This window comes from Mastigoproctus giganteus, chromosome 14 (genome assembly GCF_048544385.1).
Source record: "Mastigoproctus giganteus isolate SK-2022 chromosome 14, ASM4854438v1, whole genome shotgun sequence".
Taxonomy (NCBI): domain Eukaryota; kingdom Metazoa; phylum Arthropoda; class Arachnida; order Uropygi; family Thelyphonidae; genus Mastigoproctus; species Mastigoproctus giganteus.
In genome coordinates, this window is record NC_143588.1 from 89,421,278 (window position 1) to 89,444,924 (window position 23,647).

The 23,647-nt window shown below is 41.3% G+C and overlaps 1 protein-coding gene across 1 annotated transcript in view; it reads right to left on the bottom strand.

Annotated features, from left to right (window-relative positions):
- The window catches only part of Faf2 (Fas-associated factor 2), a 135,843-nt gene extending 131,772 nt beyond the window's left edge, over positions 1–4,071 (bottom strand). The window contains exon 1 of the mRNA XM_090389313.1: positions 3,970–4,071. Coding sequence (XP_090245439.1) covers positions 3,970–4,026 — 57 coding nt within the window. The 5' untranslated portion in view covers positions 4,027–4,071. The remainder of the gene's footprint in view (positions 1–3,969) is intronic.
- Between the last annotated feature and the right edge of the window lie 19,576 nt (positions 4,072–23,647).

Below are 23,647 nucleotides of genomic sequence, written 5' to 3' on the forward strand. Positions count from 1 at the left end.
TTGCATGTGGAAGACTGCTGTACAAATAGAGTAGTATGGCATTAAGGGCAAGTTGCTGCTATACATAAAGGGATGCTTGAGTGGGAGAAGACAGAGTGGTAATCAATGGACACTGCTCTACATGGACTGATGTTAGTGGAGTCTCCTCAGGGTTCTGTGTTGGGCCTATTGCTGTTTTCTGTATTTATCAATGATATCGATGAGTGTATATCAGGCTTATTGTCCAAGTTTGCTGATGATATGAAGGTTGGCAGGGTTGTTAATGACAGTAATGATTTTCTAGATTCTGTTGCAGTAAGCTACTGCAACAGAATCTAGAAAACTTGAGCAGATGGGTTGAGAGGTGGCAACTGAAGTTTAACACTGACAAATGCAAAGTACTGTATATGGGTAACCCCAAAGTAACATACCAACTGTGCGGTACTACACTCAGAGAAGTGAAGAATTAAAAAGACCTGGGGGTAATTGTGCCTTCAGATATGAAGTTCTCTGAACAGTGCAAATGGGCTGCCAGAGCAGGTCATGGAATTTTGTCAATGATATACAAAGGGTACTAGGAAAGTTTTGCAGTACAGCTTTGTTTATTTAATTTTTTCAAAGTAATTTCCTCTACATTCAATACACCTCTCCATTCTCCGAAACCAATCTTTAAACCAGTTCTGCCAAGTTTCACTAGGGAGTAAAGCACACTCGTTGTCCCAAGCCCGTAGAAGGTCCTCATCACTGGAAAACCGCCTCCCTTTTAGCTTCATTTTCACATGCGGGAACAGTGCAAAGTCGCAGGGAGCAAGGTCTGGACTGTAGGGAGGGTGCTCGACAAGTTTCAGTCCTGTTGTGGTCAAATATTCGGTGCAGGCTTTGGCGCGGTGAGCTGCAGCATTATCGTGATGAAGGTACCAGGTGTCCATTCTTGACTTTGGCCGCAGGTTCTTCATAGATCCAATGACTTTAGGCAGGCATTGTTCAGTATACCACTTAGCTGTGACTGTCTTCTGCGTGTCCAAAATGACACGTTCCACAATTCCACTCGATTTGAAAAATACAGCTATCATTTTCTTCTTTACAGATTGGGATTTTCTGACAATTACGGGTGTGTCGTCATCATCAAAGACCCAAACTTTGTTTTGAGCCTTGGTCGGCAGATCGTAATAGTACAGCCAAGTCTCGTCACCTGTCACGATGTTGTTCACATACCGAGATTGTCCCTTATCAAACTTTTTTAACATCTCCCGGCACCAAGTCACACGTCGTGTCATCTGCTCTTCAGTCAGTTGATGCGGCACCCAGAGAGAACAAAGTTTCTTCACGTGCAAATGATCTTGCAGAATCGAACGAATTGCTGGTGCATTTAGGCCCAAAGTATCCTCTATCTGTTGGTAGGTCACTCGCCTGTTTTCGTCAAGCATTTTCCTCGCAGCAGTAACGTTTTCCTCCGTAACTGACATTCGTGGCCTTCCCGGCCTCTCAGAATCCTCCAGAGTGAAATTTCCCCTTTGGAATTCTCTACACCACCTGAATATCGTTGTACGATGTGGACAATCGTGCAAGAGTCATTTCTTCTAAGCACTGGTCTATGGTTAAACCATGCACGAAATTATACCGCAAAACTGTCCTTATCTCATTTTGTGACCACGATGCCATCGCAAGCACTTTACACTCTCACTACTAATGAATAACTGAGCCCATCGACTTGGCGCGGCGGCTACTATGCACGTATGAACATGTCTCAACATGCAGCAACAAGCAGCTTCCTGTGATTCATTGTTGCGTCATATTGCAAAACTTTCCTAGTACCCTTTGTATATAGGAGTTTTTCTAGCAGAGACAAGGAGGTGATTATCCCTTTGTATAAGGCAATGGTCAGGCCAGACCTTGAGTACTGCATACAGGTCTGGAGGCCTCATTTTAGGAAGGATGTAGAGTTGCTAGAACAAGTACAGAGAAGGGGAACAAGATTGGCAAGGGGAACAAATGGGTGCTCTTACCAAGAGAGGCTTAGGTTCTGCAAGTTGCAGCATCTGGAGACTAGGCACCTGCAAGATGATCTGATTGGGGTGTATAAGGCCCTGAATGGTTTGAGCAGGCTCAATGCTGACAGGATACTCCCACTTTCTCAGGTTAAGAACCTGAGTGGGCATAGATTGAAACTGAGCAAAGACAGTTGTAGAATAGATGTGCGGAAGTTTGCCTTTAGCCAGCAGGTAGTTTATTGCTGGAACAGACTTTATTTGTTGTTGTGGAAGTTGATAGCTTAAATAAATTTAAGGTAGAACTACACAAATGTCTGGAGTGAATGGGTGAAATTAGAAGGGTTTTTTTTTTTTCTCTTTTTTGGCTGATGCTGTTTAAGTTTGCTTTCTTGCATCATATGCCTCTACTAATACTGATGTCCACTTAATTCATCTCTCATATTTTTCTCAATCTCTCTCTGGGCATCTTCCTCTAACATTTCCCTCCATTACATCCTTCATCAACCTGTCTTCTCACAATACATGTAAAATCCAATTTCCTTTCTGCCTTCTGATCATTTCAGTCAAATATCGCTTCTCGCCCACCCTTCTCTAAACCTCATTTCTCACTTTATTGGTCTGCCTTCCTCCATACTCGAATCTTAAAACTTTCCAATGTTTTTAATAATTTCCATTTCAGGTCCATGTCTATGGTCCATAAAGTACCAGACTCCATACCAAATATTTTACCAATCTTTTCCTTAGCCTTCCACTGCTAGCACAGCATCAGACAGATGCAATTTTTTTTTTAATTTTTCTGACTTTTTTTTAAATTTGTAAATGAAATCAAATCCTCTTGTGTACCTTTTCCCACCAGTATTCTCCAACTGATTATACAGTATTTTCTATTTTTATTTTGATATACTATGAATAACAATATATTACTTTTTTTTTTCTGTTTAGCATTAAACAGACACCAGGTGAGCAAAAGAATCTGTCTTTCTTCTAGGCCATTCCCATTTCCACATGACACCAGCGACAGGTGTCTAATCTTACTATAGAGCTTTATTTTTGCTGATTAAATGCAAACAGCTGACAAAAATACAAATGTTCACACTACATCTGCAATACAATAAAATCTTTATCATCATCTTTTTTTTTTCTAATTTATTTTTATTCAGTATTTTTTAAATGAGTTTAGCAAATAATAATAGATCATTTCCAATTCAGCATAAAAGCTAAAAAATAATCTGTTATAAGTAAAACAAAAAACCTTGTGCAAGCATCTTTGTTAAATAGATGTATGAGTGAAGGAAGGTTAAACCCTATACTTACCTATTCTATTTTCTATCCTCCAATTTCAATATCTAACTCACGCTTTTCTTTTCCCCCTCTCATAACCTTTCTTTTCTCAATATTCATATTTTACATACATTTAGAGAGCTGTGTCATTACTTCTATTTATTTCTTAAATTATATGAAAAATAAATAAATAAATAAAATGTAACTTTATTTCTAAAATTATATTTTATTTCTTACATTATATTTCATTTCGTAAATTATATCCAAAGCACAATTATGTTTTGCAAAAAGAAAAAAAACGCATTGCACGGTCAACGATAATTGTATGGCGATGACTAATGAAATGTCAAGATGCTGAATAACACCATGACATGTTTTTATCGTTGCATTTCGATATATATCTCAGAAAATTATAGATTAAAATAATAAATGTTAAATAATAGTGAGTTTCATACAAATTAAGAATACTACTTAATTATAACAACACAACTTAAAATTATAATACAGACTGCATAGTTCTTTCGGTAGCCGTTTTCCTTAGGTATTACATAAATAACAGCGAGCATGCATATATGAAACAGTATAACACTTTGTATGTGTATATATATGACATGCATATATATATATATATATAACTTGTACGAGATAAAAAAAAAAAAATAGGACCTTGGCTAAATCTAAAAACACAGCGCTGAAATTTTCAGTAACGAAATTTCACCTGAAATTGCAATAATTTTTCTGTTTGAGAAGGCGATAACTCTACATCTTCCGCCATCGTGGTCCCAAAAGCAAAGCTTCACAAGCTCCATCTGTTCGACATAGCAAAATATTGAAGAGAAATTCGATACTCAGGTATCGAATCCACTAACAACTAAATTACGCTGTGACAACAGTCATTAAAACTTATTCGAGTTACATTTTAATACAGAAATTGTAAGTCGAAATAAATGCTGAAACCATAAACTGATTATGTTTATAAGAACGCAGGATTACTCATTGACGAAACCAGAAAATCTGGGGTCTCCATTGCCACATGTTGAATGCCTTCCCCAGCGGTGGCACAGCTGACAACATGATAGTTTCGCCACTGGGATTACTCGACCTACCCTTTAACTTTTCTCAATTCATTTGGTATAGTCATTGTCCTCTGACTCCTTTATTTTGATTCACTCTGTGGAAAAGGGAGCTTAACTTCCCTAAATTGTTCCTTTCGATCTCTTTAAGCTCATGCGACACTATTTTTCAGACCGTTTTATAACTATTGAGTCAAATTTTCACGCTGTCAAAAACAAGGGTTTTTCGTATATGTTCTCAAGGATCCAGAACTGGATCATTGATCTGGAATAATTTCTTAAATGAATGGTTACTCAAGGCTTTTCCAAACTATTCTTCTCTAGATTATGTAGATGATTTGGTTTAGTTTTTCACGGTTGCTCCCGACGATAATTACAACATGCAGCCAATAATATCTTAAAAGAACTTTATATTAAAAAAAAATCAAATTATTTTATTAGTCACCCAGAAATCCATTTTTAATTAATAGATGACAGAGCTGCAATGGCTCAATACGTTCTACATCAATTAATTAAGAAAAGGAGGAATCATCTCTATGATGTCTTGTAGAACACTTCTGTGCTGACACTCTCCGTTGTTAAATTAACAATGCAAATAATTTGCATGAATGCTCACACTCTTAGACAGAATCAATGATCCAATGCACCAAAGAATCGGTGGCCTGCGGACCCCAAAATTACATCGAATCACCAACCCAAATATTTGAGTGCGAAAAGACAATAAGTCCATATTTTAAAAACTATTTAAATGCTTTGAAACCAATTTAAATAATGAGTCCATCCTTTAAACACTTTAAAAATAAATGTTAAAACATTAAGAATCCAGTGAAACATTAAGGAATTAAAAGAATACTGTTACTTCCCTGAAGCAGACTGGGCTTTTCGACTAAAGTCATGATCACAGGAAAGTGAAAAACCCCGTCCGCTTCAGGAAAGTAACAAAATTCTTTTAATTCCTTAATGTTTCAGTAGATTCTTAATTTTTTTGCATTGTAACATTTATTTTTAAAATGTTTCAAGGATGGAATCATTATTTAAATAGGTTTCAAAGCATTTAAATTGCTTTTAAAGTATGCACTTTATTTTCTTCTCACACTCAAAGATTTAGGCTGGTAATTCAATGTAATTTTGGGGTCGGGATTTGGGGTCTGCGGGACATCAATTCTTTGGTACATTGGATCACTAATTCTGTCTAAGAATGTGAGCAGTCATGTAAATTATTTGCATAGTTTATTCAGCAATGGACAGTAACAGCACAGAATGTTCCACAACCCCAGGGGCCCAGCTGGATATCATCATTCTTCTTTTTCTTGGCGATACCCTTCTCTCTCTCTCTCTCTCTCTCTCTCTCTCTCTCTCTCTCTCTCTCTCTCTCTCTCTCTCTCTCTCTCTCTCTCTCTCTCTCAGGGTAATTCAAAAATTTTTTTTTGGATGGTGCAGCATAAGCCTCAGGCTTCCTTGAACCACGGGGCTAATAATAACAATAATAACGCATGAAGTAAAGCATCGATATGAATACGTACATCATGCAAGCATAGTACGAAATAACGAAGCTGGAGACCGATATGACAACTTACAAGGCGAGACTACATTTCAGATATTCAGGACACCGAAAAGCGAATAGCGGACCAGAGAAGGACCATCGTCACGAAGAACCTGATAGCTCCTGCAATCTTGGCAAAACCTCAAGCAGGACGTGAGCGATAAACCAGAAAGGTTAAAGAATTCGGAACCACAGGAGGAAGAACATACCACCCCCGAGCCAGAGGAGGGAAAGCAAAAAGAAATACAACCCACAGCAGCTGAAGTGGAAAGTGACGAGGACATGATATCCAGAATAGAGGACGAGTTGATGAAGGCCCTAAGAGAATTCGAAAGAATGGACCCCACAAAGACTTACGTGATGCCGAAGCAGAGGCCAAATAGAACTTTGTGGAGAGTCACAGAGCACCTGAATCGGCACATAATACGTTCTGCATTACCTCGAGAGCAATGGTGCAACACTGGAGGCCATCCACATAGCCACGTATTGTGCTGCGGTAGCATCCACGAGGATTAACGGGAGAGAAGCGAGAGACCAGCAGCAGAAGAATCGAAAACAGAAGGAACCACTAGCTAGGAAAAAAGGACTTCAGCAGAAGATAGAAGAATCAAGAGTCAAGATAGGCCAATTGACAGAGTACCAATGGGGCAATAGGAGTAAGAAATTAATTGGAAAAGTGAAGAGCATCCTGAAGAGAGACAACGTCCACAGCAAACATGAGACAAAAAATCAGAAAATAGGAGAGCACTTGGACACATTGAAGCAGAACCTCCTTGTACTCAGCAACAAATAGACTACGCCATTAAAAAGAGAGCTCCCAAAGGAAAATAAACAACCGAATCTTCGATGAGGACCAAAGAGGCTTCTACAGGTAACTCGGAGAAGACGAGAAAGAAGGGAACGGACCACCAGAGAAGAAGAAAATTTGAGGAATTCTGGGGAAACATATGGAGCAAGGAGGTGAGACATAACAGCCGAGCGCCCTGGATAGAACTAGAACGAAAGAAAATCAAGGACGTAAAAGAAATGAGAGGGTGGAAGATTCGGGAAGAAGAAGTAAAACAGACGATCGAGAACTCTCACAACTAGCAAACTCCAGAAATAGATAACGTCCACAACTACTGGTACAAGAAGCTCACTTGCAGACATAAGCACCTGCCAGAGCAGTTCTCCCGAATGATAAGGCACCCAGAAACAATCCCGAAGTTTCTCATTCAAGGAATCAATGTCTGAAGCCTAAAGACGAAGACACAAGAAACTCGGCGAAATATAGGCCAATCACCTCCCTCCTAACAATATACAAAATCCTGACCAGCTGCATAACCAGGAAGATATCAGACCACTTGGAGAGCCAGAATATAATGGCCGAACAGCAGAAAGGATGCAAGCGACTTAGCAAAGGATGCAAGGAGCAATTAACCGTAGATACCGCGGTTATGGAGCAAGCCTACAAGAAGCGCCTCACCATGTACACAGCATACATCGATTACCGCAAGGCCTTCGACTCCGTGCCTCATAGCTGGCTAATAGAGGCGCTGAACATCTACAAAGTAAATCTGATAGTGACAAACTTCCTAGGAGAAACGAAGGCGAAATGGAGTACCACCATAACTCGAAAACATCACAACCAGGCCAATCCCAATCGGGAGAGGAATCTTTCAGGGAGGTGCCCTGAGCCCATTGTGGTTCTGTCTAGCACTTAACCCGCTATCCACCAGGCTCAACAGTAGCAAGTAACGATATAACCTGAAAAAAGGAAGGAAGAACCTGTACATGCTCACCCACCTGATGTACATGGATGACATCACGCTCTACGCAGGAACCGAGATGCACCTCCAGCAACTACTCCAGATCACCGAAGAATTCAGCAATGGTAATAGGATGGAATTTGATCTAGACAAACTCAAGGCCCACGGATTGCACCACGGAAAATTAGTCAACCGAAACTACCAGCTGCAAAGTGGTAAAGAGATCGAAGCCACGGCAGAGGAAGAGGCCTACAAATACTTGGGGATGATGCAGGTTCAGCAGTTACAGCACAAGGAAATTAAGACCTGCCTGACCGAGAAATACCATCAGAGGCTCAGAAACCTGCTGAAAGCAAAATTGAACGGAGGGAACACAGTTAAAGCCATAAAGACCCATGCAGCCCCAGTGATAAAAAAAAAAACCAAATTATTATTTTTAGGGTTGCCCGTAATTAAATACATTAACCCGTATTTGTGTCTGTAAATGGCGTATGTTTTATGGTTGATTTGCCTGTTTTGCTGGACAAAAAAAACCCCAGTTACTGGGGAGAAAAACCTTGCTATCTATGCCTGAGACCAACTAACTCAGCCACGGAGTGAAAAAAGTCCATTAAAGTTCCCCGCGTCATCGACGGGATTCGAACCCAGGCCTTTTCCACCCGGTGTGGGGAGGACGGTAACGATACCACTGTGCTACGGCACAGACAGTCCCAGTGCTAACGTACTCCTTCGTGGTATAGATTGGACTAACACCGAGCTGGAGGATATCGTGAGAAAGACAAGGACGATGATGATGACCAAGGGCAGCTAACAACACCCGAGATCTATTAGTATTAGTATTAGTATTAGTATTAGTATTAGTAACGGCCGCATGGTGCAAGAAAGCCTATGGCTTATGCTGCACCAGCCAAAAAAAAAAAAAAAAAAAAAAAAAAATCCGAACAAAACAATGATAAAAACAAAAAATAAATAAATAACTAAATAATAATGATTAATAAATTAAAAAAAATAAAATAAAAAATAAATAAAAACGAAATTAAACCTATCATCCTATGCGCTTCCCTTACCCGAAAGTACTATCCAGGTGACCTTTGAATTTCCCCAAACTGTCGGCCTCTACCACCCACGAAGGCACTTATTCCAGTAATTTATAACTCGCTGGCTAAAATAGAACTTCCTGCAGTCCAATCTAAACATTTCCCCCCGTAACTTGAATTTATGTCCCCTAGTTCTAGCATCATTTATATTCTTGAAAATTTTGTCCTCATTCATTTTACTGATGCCTCTCAGAGCCTTAAACACCTCAATCAAATCTCCTCTAAGGTGTCTAGTTTCCAAACTCTGCAACCCACATATTCGAAGTCTTTCTTCATAAGGACGCCCCTTTGCTGATCTCACCAGGCGAGTTACCCTTCTTTGCACCCTTTCAAGAAGCTCGATGTCTTTCTTCAGGTGCGGTCTCCATACTTGAACACAGTATTCCAAGTGTGGTCTAACATAAGCCTTATATAATGGGATTATCACGTCCCTATCTCTACTTGCAAAAGTTCGATAGATCATCGATAGGACACCATGGGCCTTTCTTGCAACCTGTTTACAATGCTCAGAGAATTTCAAGTCTGACCGTATCGTAACACCCAAGTCCCTTTCCTCCAGTACTGGCTTTAGTTGAACTCCACCAAGTGAATAAGTTTTTTTGGGATTACTGTTTCCCAGGTGTAATACCTTACACTTTGTTGGATTAAAGCACAGCTGCCATTTTTCTGACCATTCCTGAAGTCTATCTAGGTCTCTCTGAAGAAGCTCAGCTTGACAGTGATCATTAACTACTCTCCCAATTTTAACATCATCTGCAAATTTAGACATCACGCCCTCTATCCCTTCATCAATGTCGTTTATGAAAATTAAAAACAACAGTGGTCCTAATACTGATCCTTGGGGAACCCCACTTCTTACATCAACCCAATCTGAGGAATAGCCATTTATCACAACCCTCTGCCTCCTGCCCTGAAGCCATCCTTCTATCCATCTAAGGATTTTCCCAGTGATTCCAACCTGTTCCAGCTTATAAAGCAACCGCTCATGTGGGACTGAGTCAAAAGCTTTGCTGAAATCTAAATAAACAATGTCGAAATTATTCCCTAAATCCAGCTCGTGAGTGACCCTTTCGAAATAGCGAACCAGATTTGTTAAACATGATTTTCCCTTTACAAAACCATGCTGAGTATCATTGAGAATTTCAATTCGATCCAAATGATCCTGAATTCCACCCTTGATCATTGCCTCCATGATTTTCCCTACTACTGAAGTCAGACTGACAGGTCGATAATTTCCAACTTCACTTTTAGAGCCACCCTTATGTATGGGAGATACATTTGCACTTTTCCAATCCAAGGGAATCTCCCCAGAGTCTAATGATGCTCGCATAATTAGCCTCAATGGTTCAATGCACTCGCTTGCCGCTTCTCTTAAGATTATAGGGTATATTCCATCAACTCCAGGAGCTTTACTGGTCTGTAGGCTCGAAAGTTTTTTCATTAAATAATCTTGCGAAATTTCAATATCATTAATTACATATTTTTTAACTTCGCTCTCACAATTTCCCTTTGCCACAAAAGGCTCTCTCTCTCTCTCCACATCTACCGTGGAGAGAGAGAGACGGACAATTTCCAGCGAAGAAGGAGGAAGGGGCCTGATAGGCCTTATTGAGCAACAGAAGAAGCGATAGTTAACCTGAAGGATTACTTCCAGAAACACACAGCAGCACTCCACCAGACCATAAGGAAGATAGACAAGCGATATACCCCACTCAACCTAAGCGAGGAGTCCTTCCCCAACCAGGAGGTACAAACGAAGGTAGAAAGATGAGCAGAGAAGGCACTCCATGGCAGACACTACGATGATCTTCATCAAGATCACATAGATAAAACTGCTTCCAATGCATGAGTCACGAGCGGGACGCTTTTTCCTGAGACTGAAGGATTCATGCTCGCCATCCAACATGGCGAGCATGAATCCACACCAGAAATTATAGAAAATGCATTGCCAAGGAGCCCGGAGTGTCCGATGATACATGTCGACGATGCCACCTGGCCTCAGAAACGATTCAACACATCACCGCGGGGTGCAAGGTGATCGCCCAGACTGAGTACACTCATAGACACGACCAGGTAGCCAGGATAATACATCAGACGCTAGCGAGCAAATACCAGTTGACCAAAGAAAGTGTACCATACTACAAGTACGAACCACAGGCAGTACTAGATACCCCAACCCACAAGCTGTATTGAGTCCGCGCCATAAACGGATAGCACAATCCAGCACAGCAGACCGGACATAACCATTGTGGACAAGAAGGAAAAGGCTACCTATTTGATTGTCATAGCGGTACCCGGTCTGCGCCGGTAGCACAGTGGTATCGTCACCGTCCTCCCCACACCGGGTGGAAAAGGCCTGGGTTCGAATCCCGTCGATGACGCGAGGAACTTTAATGTGCTTTTTTCACTCCGTGGCTGAGTTAGTCGGTCTCAGGCGTAGATAGCAAGGTTTTTCTCCTCACTAACTGGGGTTTTTCGTCCAGCACCTGGCACCACCATGCCGTGACGGGACTAATTGTATGTCTATCATTGCTGCAATTAAAGATTCTATTCTATTCTATTCTATTCTATTAATTACGGGCAACCCTAAAATAATAATAATAATTTTAAATAGCGGTACCCAATACTGGCAGCCTGCAGTAAACCCATGGGGAAAAAATCAGGAAGTATACGAGCATAAGACAGGAGATCAAAGAGATGTGACATATGGAACAAGTAATGACCCTCCCGATCATCGTGTCAACCACAGGTATATTCCAAAGACTTTACATAATAGCCTAGCACATTAGGTCTTCCAGCGAACACCTACAAGGAACTCCAGAAAGTAATAATCCTGAACACCTGTAGGACAGTCAGAGAGTTCCTCGACCAACAGTAACACCAGACATAACAACTTCCTTGTGTACTTGGTAGCAATACCCGTCACGAGAACGAACCCCAATCAGGGAGAAATAATATGAGCAATAATAATAATAACAAGACTTCATTGATGTAATGCCCCCTTTTCTTAACTAATACCCATTTGTGTAATGTCTTTAAATTGCGTCTGTTTTCTGGTCGATTTGCCTGTTTTGCTGGATGAAAAAAAATCCAGTTTCTCGGGGGGGGGGGGATCTTGCCATCTGCGCCTCACACTGACTAATTCAGCTACGGAATGAGAAAAGCCCATTAAAATCCCTTGCATCCTCGACGCGATTTCAATCTTACCCCCGTCTACCCGATGTAGGGGAGTGTGACGATACCACGGTACTCCCGCAGGGGCATTCCTAGGGTATGTGGCCCCCGGGTGCCAATTGCAATTTGGCGTCCCCATTAAAATTTTCATCATATGTGTATGTAAGTTTCAGGTTTTTAGGCGCCCTTTGAACTTTGATGCCTGGGTGCAGTGGTCCCCTTTCACTCTCAGAACGGCCCACTACCTGCGCAAACAAAAAACTTTATAACTGTTCAGTTGAAAATAAATTAACAATCTCTGCATCTAAGACCCAAATGATGATCTTTAAAGAAACTTTGCCTCAAAGTCGCCTGCCGCCTGTTAAAATTAACGAAGCCACTGTTCCCTTCGTTAGTTTTTAAAAATACATGGCATTCTCTTTAACAATGGATTAACCTTATCTCATCTACCACACCATGCCCTGGCCCTCCCCACACTGGGTGGAAAAGGTCTAAGTTCGAGTTCCGTCTAAGGCGCGATGAAATTTTATGAGTATTTTTCAAAACGTGACTGAGTAAATCGGAATATAGGTTCTTCGTACAGTCGGCTTCAGGCGAGGATTGCATGGTTAATTTTCCCGGAAACTCGAGTTTTGCGTCCAAGAAATCGATCGTAGCAGACACGCAATTTGCAGACATATCATATATCGCATAACATGGCCTAAGTTGCTGATGCGCATAAAACCCAACAACAACCAACCAAGCTATCACACCTCGTAGAAAATTAAAAAAAAAAAAATTCTCTTTCCATATCAATCACATCATCTCTTATATCGACTGGTATCTAAAACATCACACGGTGCGCATTTTCTACAAAGCAGTTGTAATTTTTATATATGTGTGTGTACAGTATCTTCTGTATGGCGGCTCCAGGAACATAATTCAACTCGCCATGGTACTGTGATGATACAAAACTCTGTAGAACCGCCAGAAATGTGTGTAGTGTTGTGTTTCTATAGAGTATATCTCATCTGTTGTTTAGTTGTTTCTGACCACTCCGTGGTTGAGTTAGTCAGTCTCAGACATAGACAGCAAGGTTTTTCTTCCGGAAACACGGAGTTTTTCTTCAAGAAAGCAGGCAAATCACCCAGACAACAAACGAAATTTACACACACATTAAATATGGATAGATGAAATAATTTTCAGGGTGACCCGAACAAACAGTTATTTTATTTTATATATATATATTCTTTTTGTTTGCATTGAGTATATTGTTCTGTTGTTTGGTTTCTGGCCTCTTTGCCACCAGGAAGGCGATCACCTAGAAAGTGTGCCCGGTGCCCGTCTACACCACGAGGAGGTGGGCCATAACTAGATGTACTCCTGGCCAAGTGGAGATAGGCCATTACTATCTTTGTCTGCCTTGAAGAGGGCGAAGTCCCGCACCTACCAGAAATAATGCAATGCCAAAAAAATCGCGTACCCAATGCAAACCAAGAGTACCGGCAAAGAGAGAAAAAAAATAAAAATAAACAAACAAAATAAAGTAAGATAAAATAAATAAGAAAATAAAAATTTATAAATAGAAGTAATAAGAAAAGATAAAATAATAATGGTAAATATTGAATAGAATAAAAGCAAAAAGATACAAATAAATAAAATCATACCCTGAGTTTCCCGGAATGGGAGAGCAAATTCAAATTATTGTATTAGGGCCACCGTTAATTTCTTACATATATCTGTGTATGTATTATGTCTGTAAATTGCGTGTGTTCTCTGGTCGATTTGCCTGTTTTTCTGGACGAAAAAAATCCAGTTTCTGGGGGGGGGTAACCTTGCGATCTACGCCAAGACCGACTAACTCAGCCACGGAATGAAAAAAGCTCATTAAAGTTTCTCGCGTCATTGACAGGATTCGATGACGGAACCTGGGCCTTTTCCACCCGGTGGGGAGGACGGTGACTATACCACTGTGCCACTGCTCAGACTGGAATGGGGTAGCAGCAAAAAAAAAAAAAAAAAAAAAGGAACTGCCCAAAATTGGACAAATTCAGCAACCATTGGAACCAGTGGGGAACAGCAATCCTCAGGTTGCCCAGGCCTGAGAGGTAATAAAAGCATATAAAAAAACTGCACCAATTTTGGGTGGATTATCAAAAAGATAACTTTCTAAGAGCTATTCCAAGTGACAAGGTCTCAGCTTTCTAAGACACCACACACTGAGGTAAGATGGCTATGCTCAAGCTGACGACAACAATTTATCGTAGCAGGTGGAAAAGCTTGATTAGCCAACAGAAGTTTTCTTCTAGAAAATAGATCAAAAGAAAATTATTGTAGGATTCTGAGGCAGGGGTTCAAAACGTTTTAGAGGGTGGAGTCCCACATCAGAAATAAAAAAAACATTCTGGAGCCTTAATAAAAAAAAATATACTAAAAATAGAAACAGTCGGTGACTAGCACCAGATCTTTACATATATAACAGGCACATTGACAGTCCAAGGTTACTCAGAAAACGCCAAATTTACTTATTTACTTTTATGCACACCGTATTCTGATTCAATTTTATGGTTTTAGAAAAAAAATATTAACATCCGAAAATTTCCGTGTAGAGCCCCAGATAACTATGGCGGAGTACAGTTTGAAAAAGTCTGTTCGGACGTGTGAAGCAGATTTTACCAGATGTTTTTCATTTCCAGATGGTGTACATACGGTCTTGTAAGGATTTCCGAAGGGCAGTCGTAGAGCAGGTGGTTCCAGTTCGCCAGTTAAAGACAAAGGCAAGAATCAGTATTACTTATTCTGAACTGAGAGAGCTTGGAGCTAAGAGAGCCATATCCGATTAAGATAAATGTCGTGTAGAGGTTTGTAGAAAACCATAGGGAATTTTTCTTGTTGGTAGTAAAGGAGACATATGTAGTTCTGCCTTCAGAGACATACACCGATGAGCCAAAGCATTATGACCACCTACCTAATATGATGTTGGTCCTCCACGTGCGGCCGACCGGGCTAGCCGAGTGGGTAAAGTACCTGCCCGGCAACCCAAAGGTCGCGGGTTCGATTCCCGCCTCGGGCTTGGATCAAAGTACTGCAAAAACCTTGGGAGGTGCAATATGGCCACAGAAGCCGATGCGCCAACAACTACCAAATCAAAAAAAATCAAACCTCCACGTGCAGCCAAAACAGCCCGTACCCGGGGAGGCATGGATCAGTATTTCTAAATGTGTATTATAGTATCTGGTACCAACACGTAGCCAGCAGAATCTTTAACTACTGTAAGGTCCATGTTGAGATGCCGCAGATCGGAGTTGCTGTTGCAACACAAACCACAGATGTTCGATGGGATTGATGTCTGGGGAATTTGGAGGCCAGGGATTATACCTGGAAGTCTTCCTCGTGTTCCGCGTACCAGTCTCGAACAATCCGGGCGGTATTATTATTATTATTATTATTATTAGCTACATTATGGCATGGCACATTAACTTCCTGAAAGGCGGCACCGCCAGAGTGGAAGACTGTGGCTTCCCTGGTTAGCCATAATGGAAGAGGACAGATGGAATAGGACCAGACTATTTCTGCCAGGGTGGAAAAAGTTGATGTCGTTGTAAAGCATATATCATCTTTTAAGGGCACAAAAGGTGATATTATTGTACACGTTGGCACCAATGACATTAAGAGTAGGAGATCTGCAGATTTACTTAAAAAATACAGGTCAGTGTTGCAAAAAAGTCGTGAATTAGGGTTAAATTTGAAAGTGTCTGCAATTCTGCCCAAACACGAAGGAGGGAGTACATGATGAGAGCCTTGTCAGCCAATTCGGCCCTGGAGTAAATGTGCAAGGCTCAAGGGGTAGAATTTTTTTTCAGCCTGGTCTGTGCTTGTTAACAGGAGAGAATGCTTCTACAGGGATGGGATACACTTAAATAGAAAGGCAATAGAAATGCAATCGAGGCAATGTTAAGTGGGTCGGAAAACTGCTAGTTTGGGGGAATTCACAGATTAAAGGCACTACTTCTTGCACTACTTCTATTAGAATAAGCAGCAGCGTGGAGTAAGGGGTGTGGGAGATTTCAGGGATTGATGGCAGTCATCGTGAAACAGGTGGGTATAGGGGATGTGTTAGGGTAACTAATAATAAGAATAGTTACATGTATACCAATGCTAGAAGTATAGTAAATAAATTTGATGAATTTGAAGTGTTAGTGTAGACATCAAAGGCGGATATTGTTGGGATAGCAGAGACATGGTGTCACATAGATATAAGGAATGCAGAACTAGAATTTGGGGAGTACAATGTGTACAGAAAGGATAGACAGGATAGGAAGGGAGGAGGTGTTATGCTGTTAATTAAGAAAACGTAAAATCAAAAGAGGTGCATCCAGTTGATATAGATGAGCAGTGCACTGTTGAGTCAGTTTGGTGTGACATAAGCACTGCGAAAGGAAAAATAAGAGTAGGAGAGTGTTGTAGGCCTAATGATTCGAATGAGTACAATGAACAATTGTACAAAGAAATAGAGTGGGCTAGTAAATCAGAATGTCTTATAATGCGGGATTTTAACTCCCAGATATAAACTAGAACTTATGAGTTAGTAAGATTTTTTTGGATTTATTGGATAATTGTTTTCTGCAGCAGCATGTTCGAGAGGCAACCAGAGAGGGTAATATTTTGATCTGGTTATCAGCAGTATCATCCGTGTATTAAGAATTTGCAGATAAAGGAGCCATTAGGTGGAAGTGATCACATTGTACTGATGTAGGATTTACTTAAAGATATAATTACCATCAGGGGTTTTGCTTCCGTAAAGGTGACTATAGTGGTCTCAGACAGTTTTTAAATTCTGTACAGTGAGACCAACTGATGATGTTACCAACAGCAAATTCTAAGCGGGAAGCATTCAAGGATTTAATAGTGGAAGATACTAAACGTTTCATATCTATTAAGAAATATTGTTCAAGGTTTAGGCCTAAATGGTTGTCAAATGAAATAATGAGACTCGTGGCAGAGAAGAAAAATGCATGATAAATTATATGCATGGGATGCATATAATTTATCAGGCGACAAAGAAGCCTATGGTATATATAAACTAGTCTGTAATCAAGTCACAAAGAAGGTTAGGCAGGTGAAGGCAGATTACGAGAAATTTTTGACAAAGGATGATAACAAAAACAGCAAGGATTTCTTTATTTATATAAACTCTAAAAGGAAGGGGATGAATCTGATTGGTCCACTTGATACCGATGGTTCCACTGTTGATGATTCTGCTCAAATAGCAAACAAACTGAATGATGATTTTGCCTTTACATTCACACATGAGGATTTAATAAGGTTTGAAAATGCCACAAGGTTATCACATTGTAACAGGGATGATTTTGTAATAACTGAGAACAAATCCGAGGAGAAACTGTTGAAGTTAAACATAAGAAAGGCACTTGGGGTGGATGGGATCTTTCCAGTTATATTAAAGGAGGCGGCAAAGCAACTAAGCAAACCCTTAGCCATAATTATGAGAGCATCCTTGACTCAGAGGAGGTCCCCACGGACTGGAGATTTGTAAATGTGTCCCCAGTTCACAAAGGGGGATCGAAAAGTGACATGGGTAATTACAGACCAGTTAGTTTAACTTCTGTTCCGGGTAAAATAATGGAGTCACTGGTTAAAGATGCATTGCAGGATCATCTAGACAAGACTGCAGCAATAATTCAGACACAGCATGGGTTCAAAGGAAAGTCTTGTCTGAAAAATTTGATAGGATATTATGATGTGGTTACAAAGGAACTGGATGCAAAAAATAATTTTGATATCATATATTTGGGTTTCAGGAAAGCTTTTGACACTGTTGCGCATGGAAGACCACTATACAAATTGGAGCAGAATTGTATTAGGGGTAAGTTGCTACAATGGATAAAAGGATGGTTGAATGGGAGAAGACAGAGGGTGGTAATCAATGGGTGCTGCTCTTTGTGGACTAACGTTATTGGTGGAGTCCCACAGGGTTCGGGGTTGGGTCCACTGTTGTTTCGTATATTTATCAGTGATATTGATGAAGGTATATCAGGCTTAGTTTCGAAGTTCGCAGATGATATAAAAGTAAGCAGGGTTGTTAATGACAGTAATGGCAGTGTGCTACTGCAACAGGATCTAGAAAATTTCTGCAGATGGGATAAGAAGTGGCAACTGAAATTTAACCTTGACAAATGCAAAGTACTGCATATGGGTAGAAGTAACCCCAGAGAAACGTACCAACTCTGTGGTACTACACTTAAGGTGGTAGAAATTGAAAAAGACCTGGGAGTAATTGTGCTTTCAGATATGTTTTCTGATCAATGCAGACAGGCTGCCAGGGAAGGTCATGGGGTTTTGTCAATGATACAAAGGAAATTTGTTAGCAGAGAAAAGGAGGTGATTGTCCCTCTGTATAAGGCAATGGTCAGGCCACGTCTTAAGTACTGCGTGCAGGTCTGAAGGACTCATTTTAGGAAGGATGTAGATTTGCTTGAGCGTGTACAGAGAAGGGCAACAAGATTGGTGAGGGGAATGAAGGGATCCTCTTACCAGGAAACTTAGGTTCTGCAAATTGTAGCAGTTCAATTTTTTGTGATTCAATTTTGATGTTTAGGGTGTACTGTGGTGTACTCAAATTGTTTTTTGGAGAATGCTGTGTAGGAAGACTTGGGGGAAAAGACAGAAGAATTGGAACGATAGAGAAGACGACCCCAGTGGTCAGTGGGACATGCACAGGCACCAAGGAGGGGAGGAGACGGCGAAACGTCTCCCCCCGCTGGAGAGGAGGGTATAAAGTAAATCGAGACAGAGAGCTCGATTTAGATCACCAATAAGGCGCTTTGCAGCAGAGCTGCACTGTCAAATCCAGTGGTATCCGTCTAGTCTTATCAGGTAGTTGTCGTTCAGGAGATTCAGATCCCGTCCATGCTGCCTTGATTTCAAGTGGTAGTCAAGTCCAGTGTTTGTCACGTTTTGAACACTCTTGTCCGGGAAGTGGAGTTTACTGGCCGGAGGTGTTGGTCAATCAGTAGTCGTATTTCAGTTTGTCCCATTTCATGATGACTTGTGGGGGAAGTGGAGATCTCTCCAGGCTTTGTTGAGTTCTCTGATCAGTCGCCTCTAAATTTGAATCATATCCGGGACAGGTGTGTCTTAATCTGGTTTGCTCTGATTTTCTTGAGGGCATCATCCTATCCTACTGGTCAGATGCTTCTGTCCAGGCAACAAGTCATTACTGCTTGCGTTTGTTGCACTGTAGTTTTCATGGTAGCAGGGTTGCTGTCTAGTCAAGTGGGTTTGGTGGTTGGGGTAGGGTCTGCCTTCTTGTGAAGAGACCTTGGGCATATTTGGAGAATGCTGTGTAGGTGATGTCACTCTCTAGGATGTGGTGCTCTGTCTTTAGGGATAAACTGTAGCTCAGTGATGTATAGATCCCGGAGGTCCTCATAGAGTTGGCAGTCATACATCAGATGGTCCTAGGTCTCCTGTGATCCACATGCGCAAAATGGATTGTTGGCTATTCCCAGTGTTATTAGCTTGCTGCGTGTAGTACCATGTCCTGTTAATAAGTAAGTGCAATAGAGAACAACGGGGAGAACAACGAAGGCGATTTTGGATATGTTGTTTGTATGTCTGGAATGAACTTGTGAGTTATCCCCCCTTTTGTGGTCTCCATCCAACGTTGTTGCCATACGGATTGGAGGTAATTTTGTAGTCGTTTCTTTTCTGCAGATCGATTCCCAGCGGGGTCCGTGATATGGCCCCTGTATGTCCTCGTCCAAGCTGGTACAGCATGCCTGTGCGTATCACCTCCAGGTCAAGAGGCAAGGCAAGGCAAGGAACGCGTCATGGTAAGAAGAACTGGTAGGTGAATAACATTGAGTTTCCTGCTATTTGTCGCTTTTGTAGCTTTGTTAAACCACACACCTGAAGCGTATGTAGCTGCTGAAATGAAGACTGTTTTGTACAGGAGGGCGAGTGTGCGCCTCTTTAGGCCCCAGTCCCAGTGGACGATCCTTTCCAACATTGTGGAAATGATGTGCAAATGTATCCCCAATTCACAAAGGGGGATCGAAGGGTGACACCAGTAAATACAGACCAGTTAGTTTAACTTCTGTTCCGGGTAAAATAATGGAGTCACTGGTTAAAGATGCATTGCAGGATCATCTAGAGATCATCTGCATTACTGCAGCAATAATTCAGACACAGCATGGGTTTGTTAAAGGAAAGTCTTGTCTTGTTTGACAAATTTGATAGGATGTTATGATGTGGTTACAAAGGAACTGGATGCGAAAAATAATTTTGATATCATATATTTGGATTTCAGGAGAGCTTTTGACACTGTTGCGCATGGAAGACTATTGTACAAATTGGAGCAGAATGGTATTAAGGGTAAGTTGCTACAATGGATAAAAGGATGGTTAAGTGCTAGAAGACAGAGGGTGGTAATCAATGGGTGCTGCTCTTCTTGGACTAATGTTATTAGTGGAGTCCCACAGGGTTCGGTGTTAGGTCCACTGTTGTTTTGTATATTTATCAATGATATTGATGAAATCTTCGAAAAGGCCTCTAAGGTTGGGAGAGTACATATCCAGAATTTAAAACAAATACACCAACCGTACGGTTGGTGTATTTGTTTTAAATTCTGGATATGATATTGATGAAGATATATCAGACTTAATGTCGAAGTTTGCAAATGATACAAAGGTTGGCAGGGTTGTTAATGACAGTAATGGCAGTGCTACTGCAACAGGATCTAGATAATTTGGGCAGATGGGCTATGAAGTGGCAACTGAAGTTTAACCTTGACAAATGCAAAGTACTACATATGGGTAGAAGTAACCCCAGAGAAACGTACCAACTGTGTGGTACTACAATTAAGGTGGTAGAAAATGAAAAAGACCTGGGAGTAATTGTGCAGGCAGATATGAAGTTTTCTGAGCAATGCAGACAGGCTGCCAGGGCAGGTCATGGGGTTTTGTCAATGATATATAGGAATTTTGCTAGCAGGGAAAAGGAGGTGATTATCCCTCTGTATAAGGCAATGATCAGGCCACGGCTTGAGTACTGCATACAGGTCTGGAGGCCTCATTTTAGGATGTAGATTTACTTGAGCGTGTACAGAGAAGGGCAACAAGATTGGTGAGGGGAATGAAGGGATCCTCTTACCAAGAGAGGCTTAAATTCTGCAAATTGCAGTGGCTGGAGACTAGGCACCTGCACGGTGATCTGATTGAGGTATATAAGGCCTTGAATGGGTTAAGCACGCTGAATTCTGATGGGATCCTTCCACTTGTTCAGATTACGAACCTAAGGGGGCATAAATTCAAATTAAGAAAGGACAGATGTAGAATAGATGTGCGGAAATTTTCCTTTAGCCAGCGGGTGGTTAATTGCTGGAACAAACTTCCATCTGTCATTGTGGAAGTTGATAGGTTGAATAAATTTAAGGAGGAACTGGACAGGTATTTGGAGGGAATGGTGTGATTTTTTTTTTTTTTGGCTGATGCTGCATAAGCTCATACATTTGCTTTCTTGCATCACATGCCACTACTACTACTACTACTGCTGTATATTTCTTCATCTTTGTTTGGATGTAGTTCATACGTGGTAGGAAAGATAGTTTACAGTGAGAATGATTCCCAGGTGCTTTAGTTCCATGACTAGTTTTATGGTTTTGGTGTTAATTTTAATTTTTAAGGCCATGTCGGTGTTAGGTATCCTTTCAGAATGGATTGAGTCTGGGTCAGAGATATTTGCAAGTGGCGCTTTCTGGTAAATTCCTGAAGGACAGATAGGGCTCCATTTGCTGTTGTTTCCATCTGAGACCTTGAGTCAGCTTCCAAGATCAGGGTTAGGTCGTCCACAAAAGCCAGCGCCCAAACCCCCCTTAAGGTCAATGGAGAGGAATTCATACAATACAAAATTCCAAACGAGCGGTCCCAGCCCAGAGCCCTGCGGGCATCCTCTATAGTTCTGCCTTTCAACTCTAGAGTAAGTTGCCTGTATCACCACTCTTCTCTCGGTGAGATAACTCTGCAGGCAGTTGTACAGTTTCATGGGAAGGTTTGAGAACCTGTCGCATGGTACCTGGTAAAATAAAGTGTATTTAGAGTTAGATGGCACCAGGGATTTCCCCCATCTTTGCGTAGCTTACATTGTGGTGTGATACAGTTCGCTGTAAAGCCCAGAGATTTAAGTGTGTGGATCTTGGAATGTGTGGTATCATGTAAAATTGTTCTTCTGGCCATTTAGCCGCCAGACTTCTACTGAGGCCCGACGTTGCCCACACTTTGCGCGGTGGAGGCAGACCAGGTACCCAATAGTTTGTATTTACTCTGGCAGGTCCTGTCACCTAATTTCCTGAGATTTCAATGGCTAGGATCTTTAAAAAAAAAAGTAAATAAAAAAATAAATAAATCTATGTATACATATAGTGATTATTTAATAATCGATTGCGTGGGGAGAGCGCTTGAACTCTGAGAGGCCAAAATGTAAGTGAAAAGTAATTTGGACAAAGTTAGATTTTGACGAGTGGGGGTGTACACTAAAGTGAAGATAGAGGGGAGTGAGACTGAAGGCTGGGGGGGATAAAGGCAGAAAGATGAGGTCAATAGTGAAGATGACACCAATCAAATGTCAGTGGGGCATGCCCATGTCCCACCGGAGAGAAAAAGTAGGGTGGCAAGGAGGGAACTGGAGGCCTGTCAACCTCCCTGCCACCAGGGAGGCTAAAGCAGACTAGACAAGGGAACTGGCACAGATCGCCAATAAGGCTCGGGGACAATATACTTATTTGGTCAAATCTTTGGGTCCAGTCGGTGGTTATCACATCGAGGTGTTTGGTCCAGTCCATGGTTATCACATCGAGGTGTTTGGTCCAGTCCGTGATTGTCACATAGTAGCAATGTCTGCTTTTGGTCAGTCCCTTGGATTGAGTCCATGGGTCTTGCCTGTGGTTGTCACATCCAGGGTTTGTCCAGCCCAATCAGTGTTTATCTATCATTTATCCTTTTCGAAATCCAAATTGTTTGGGTGACTCTAAGCTGCGTTTCTATAATACTTCTATATCCTGTTTCGCAGTTGTTCAAGAAACTTGCTGAGAACTGTCAGGAGTGCTTTCGGGCGATAGGACCCTGGGAGCTTCTGCCTCTTCATGGGATTCTTCAAGATTAACTGGAGCGTCACCACCCTCCAACCACATGGGAAGTAGCCTTCTTTGAGGCATTTATTGTATAGCTTCAATATTTCCTCTGGGATGGTGTGCACTGCTTTCTTGATGATCTTCCCATGGGGGACATTTTGTTTCTCAGGTTGGTCACCGCGATCTCCAGCTCAATCTTGGTGAAAGGTTCCTCAATTTGCTGGGTTGTTCTGTTGGCAAAGCAATACTTGTTCTGGCGTAGTGGGATCAATGTGCTCCGGAAACATAGCATCCAAAATATAATATTGTTGACTGTTTCGTGCCACGTCTCTGTGAACCCCCCCCCCCCCTTGTGGTTTCCTTGTTGCTGGGACTACCTCGTCTCTGTGGAGCCTGTTTGTAGTCACCCGATAGACCACTCCCCAGTGGTTGTCATTTCCTGTTGTGGAAACTAGGTCCTAGTGGTTTGGAACATTTATATATTTCAGCATTGAATTTTTCATTTTAACCAAAGCGTTTTCCTTTTCTTCTTTCATAATCAGATTCATTTTTTCGCATATATCAGTGAGACATTTTAAATCACATCAAACACTGTTAACACAATAAATTATTCTAGGACAGAATATGAAAAATTGA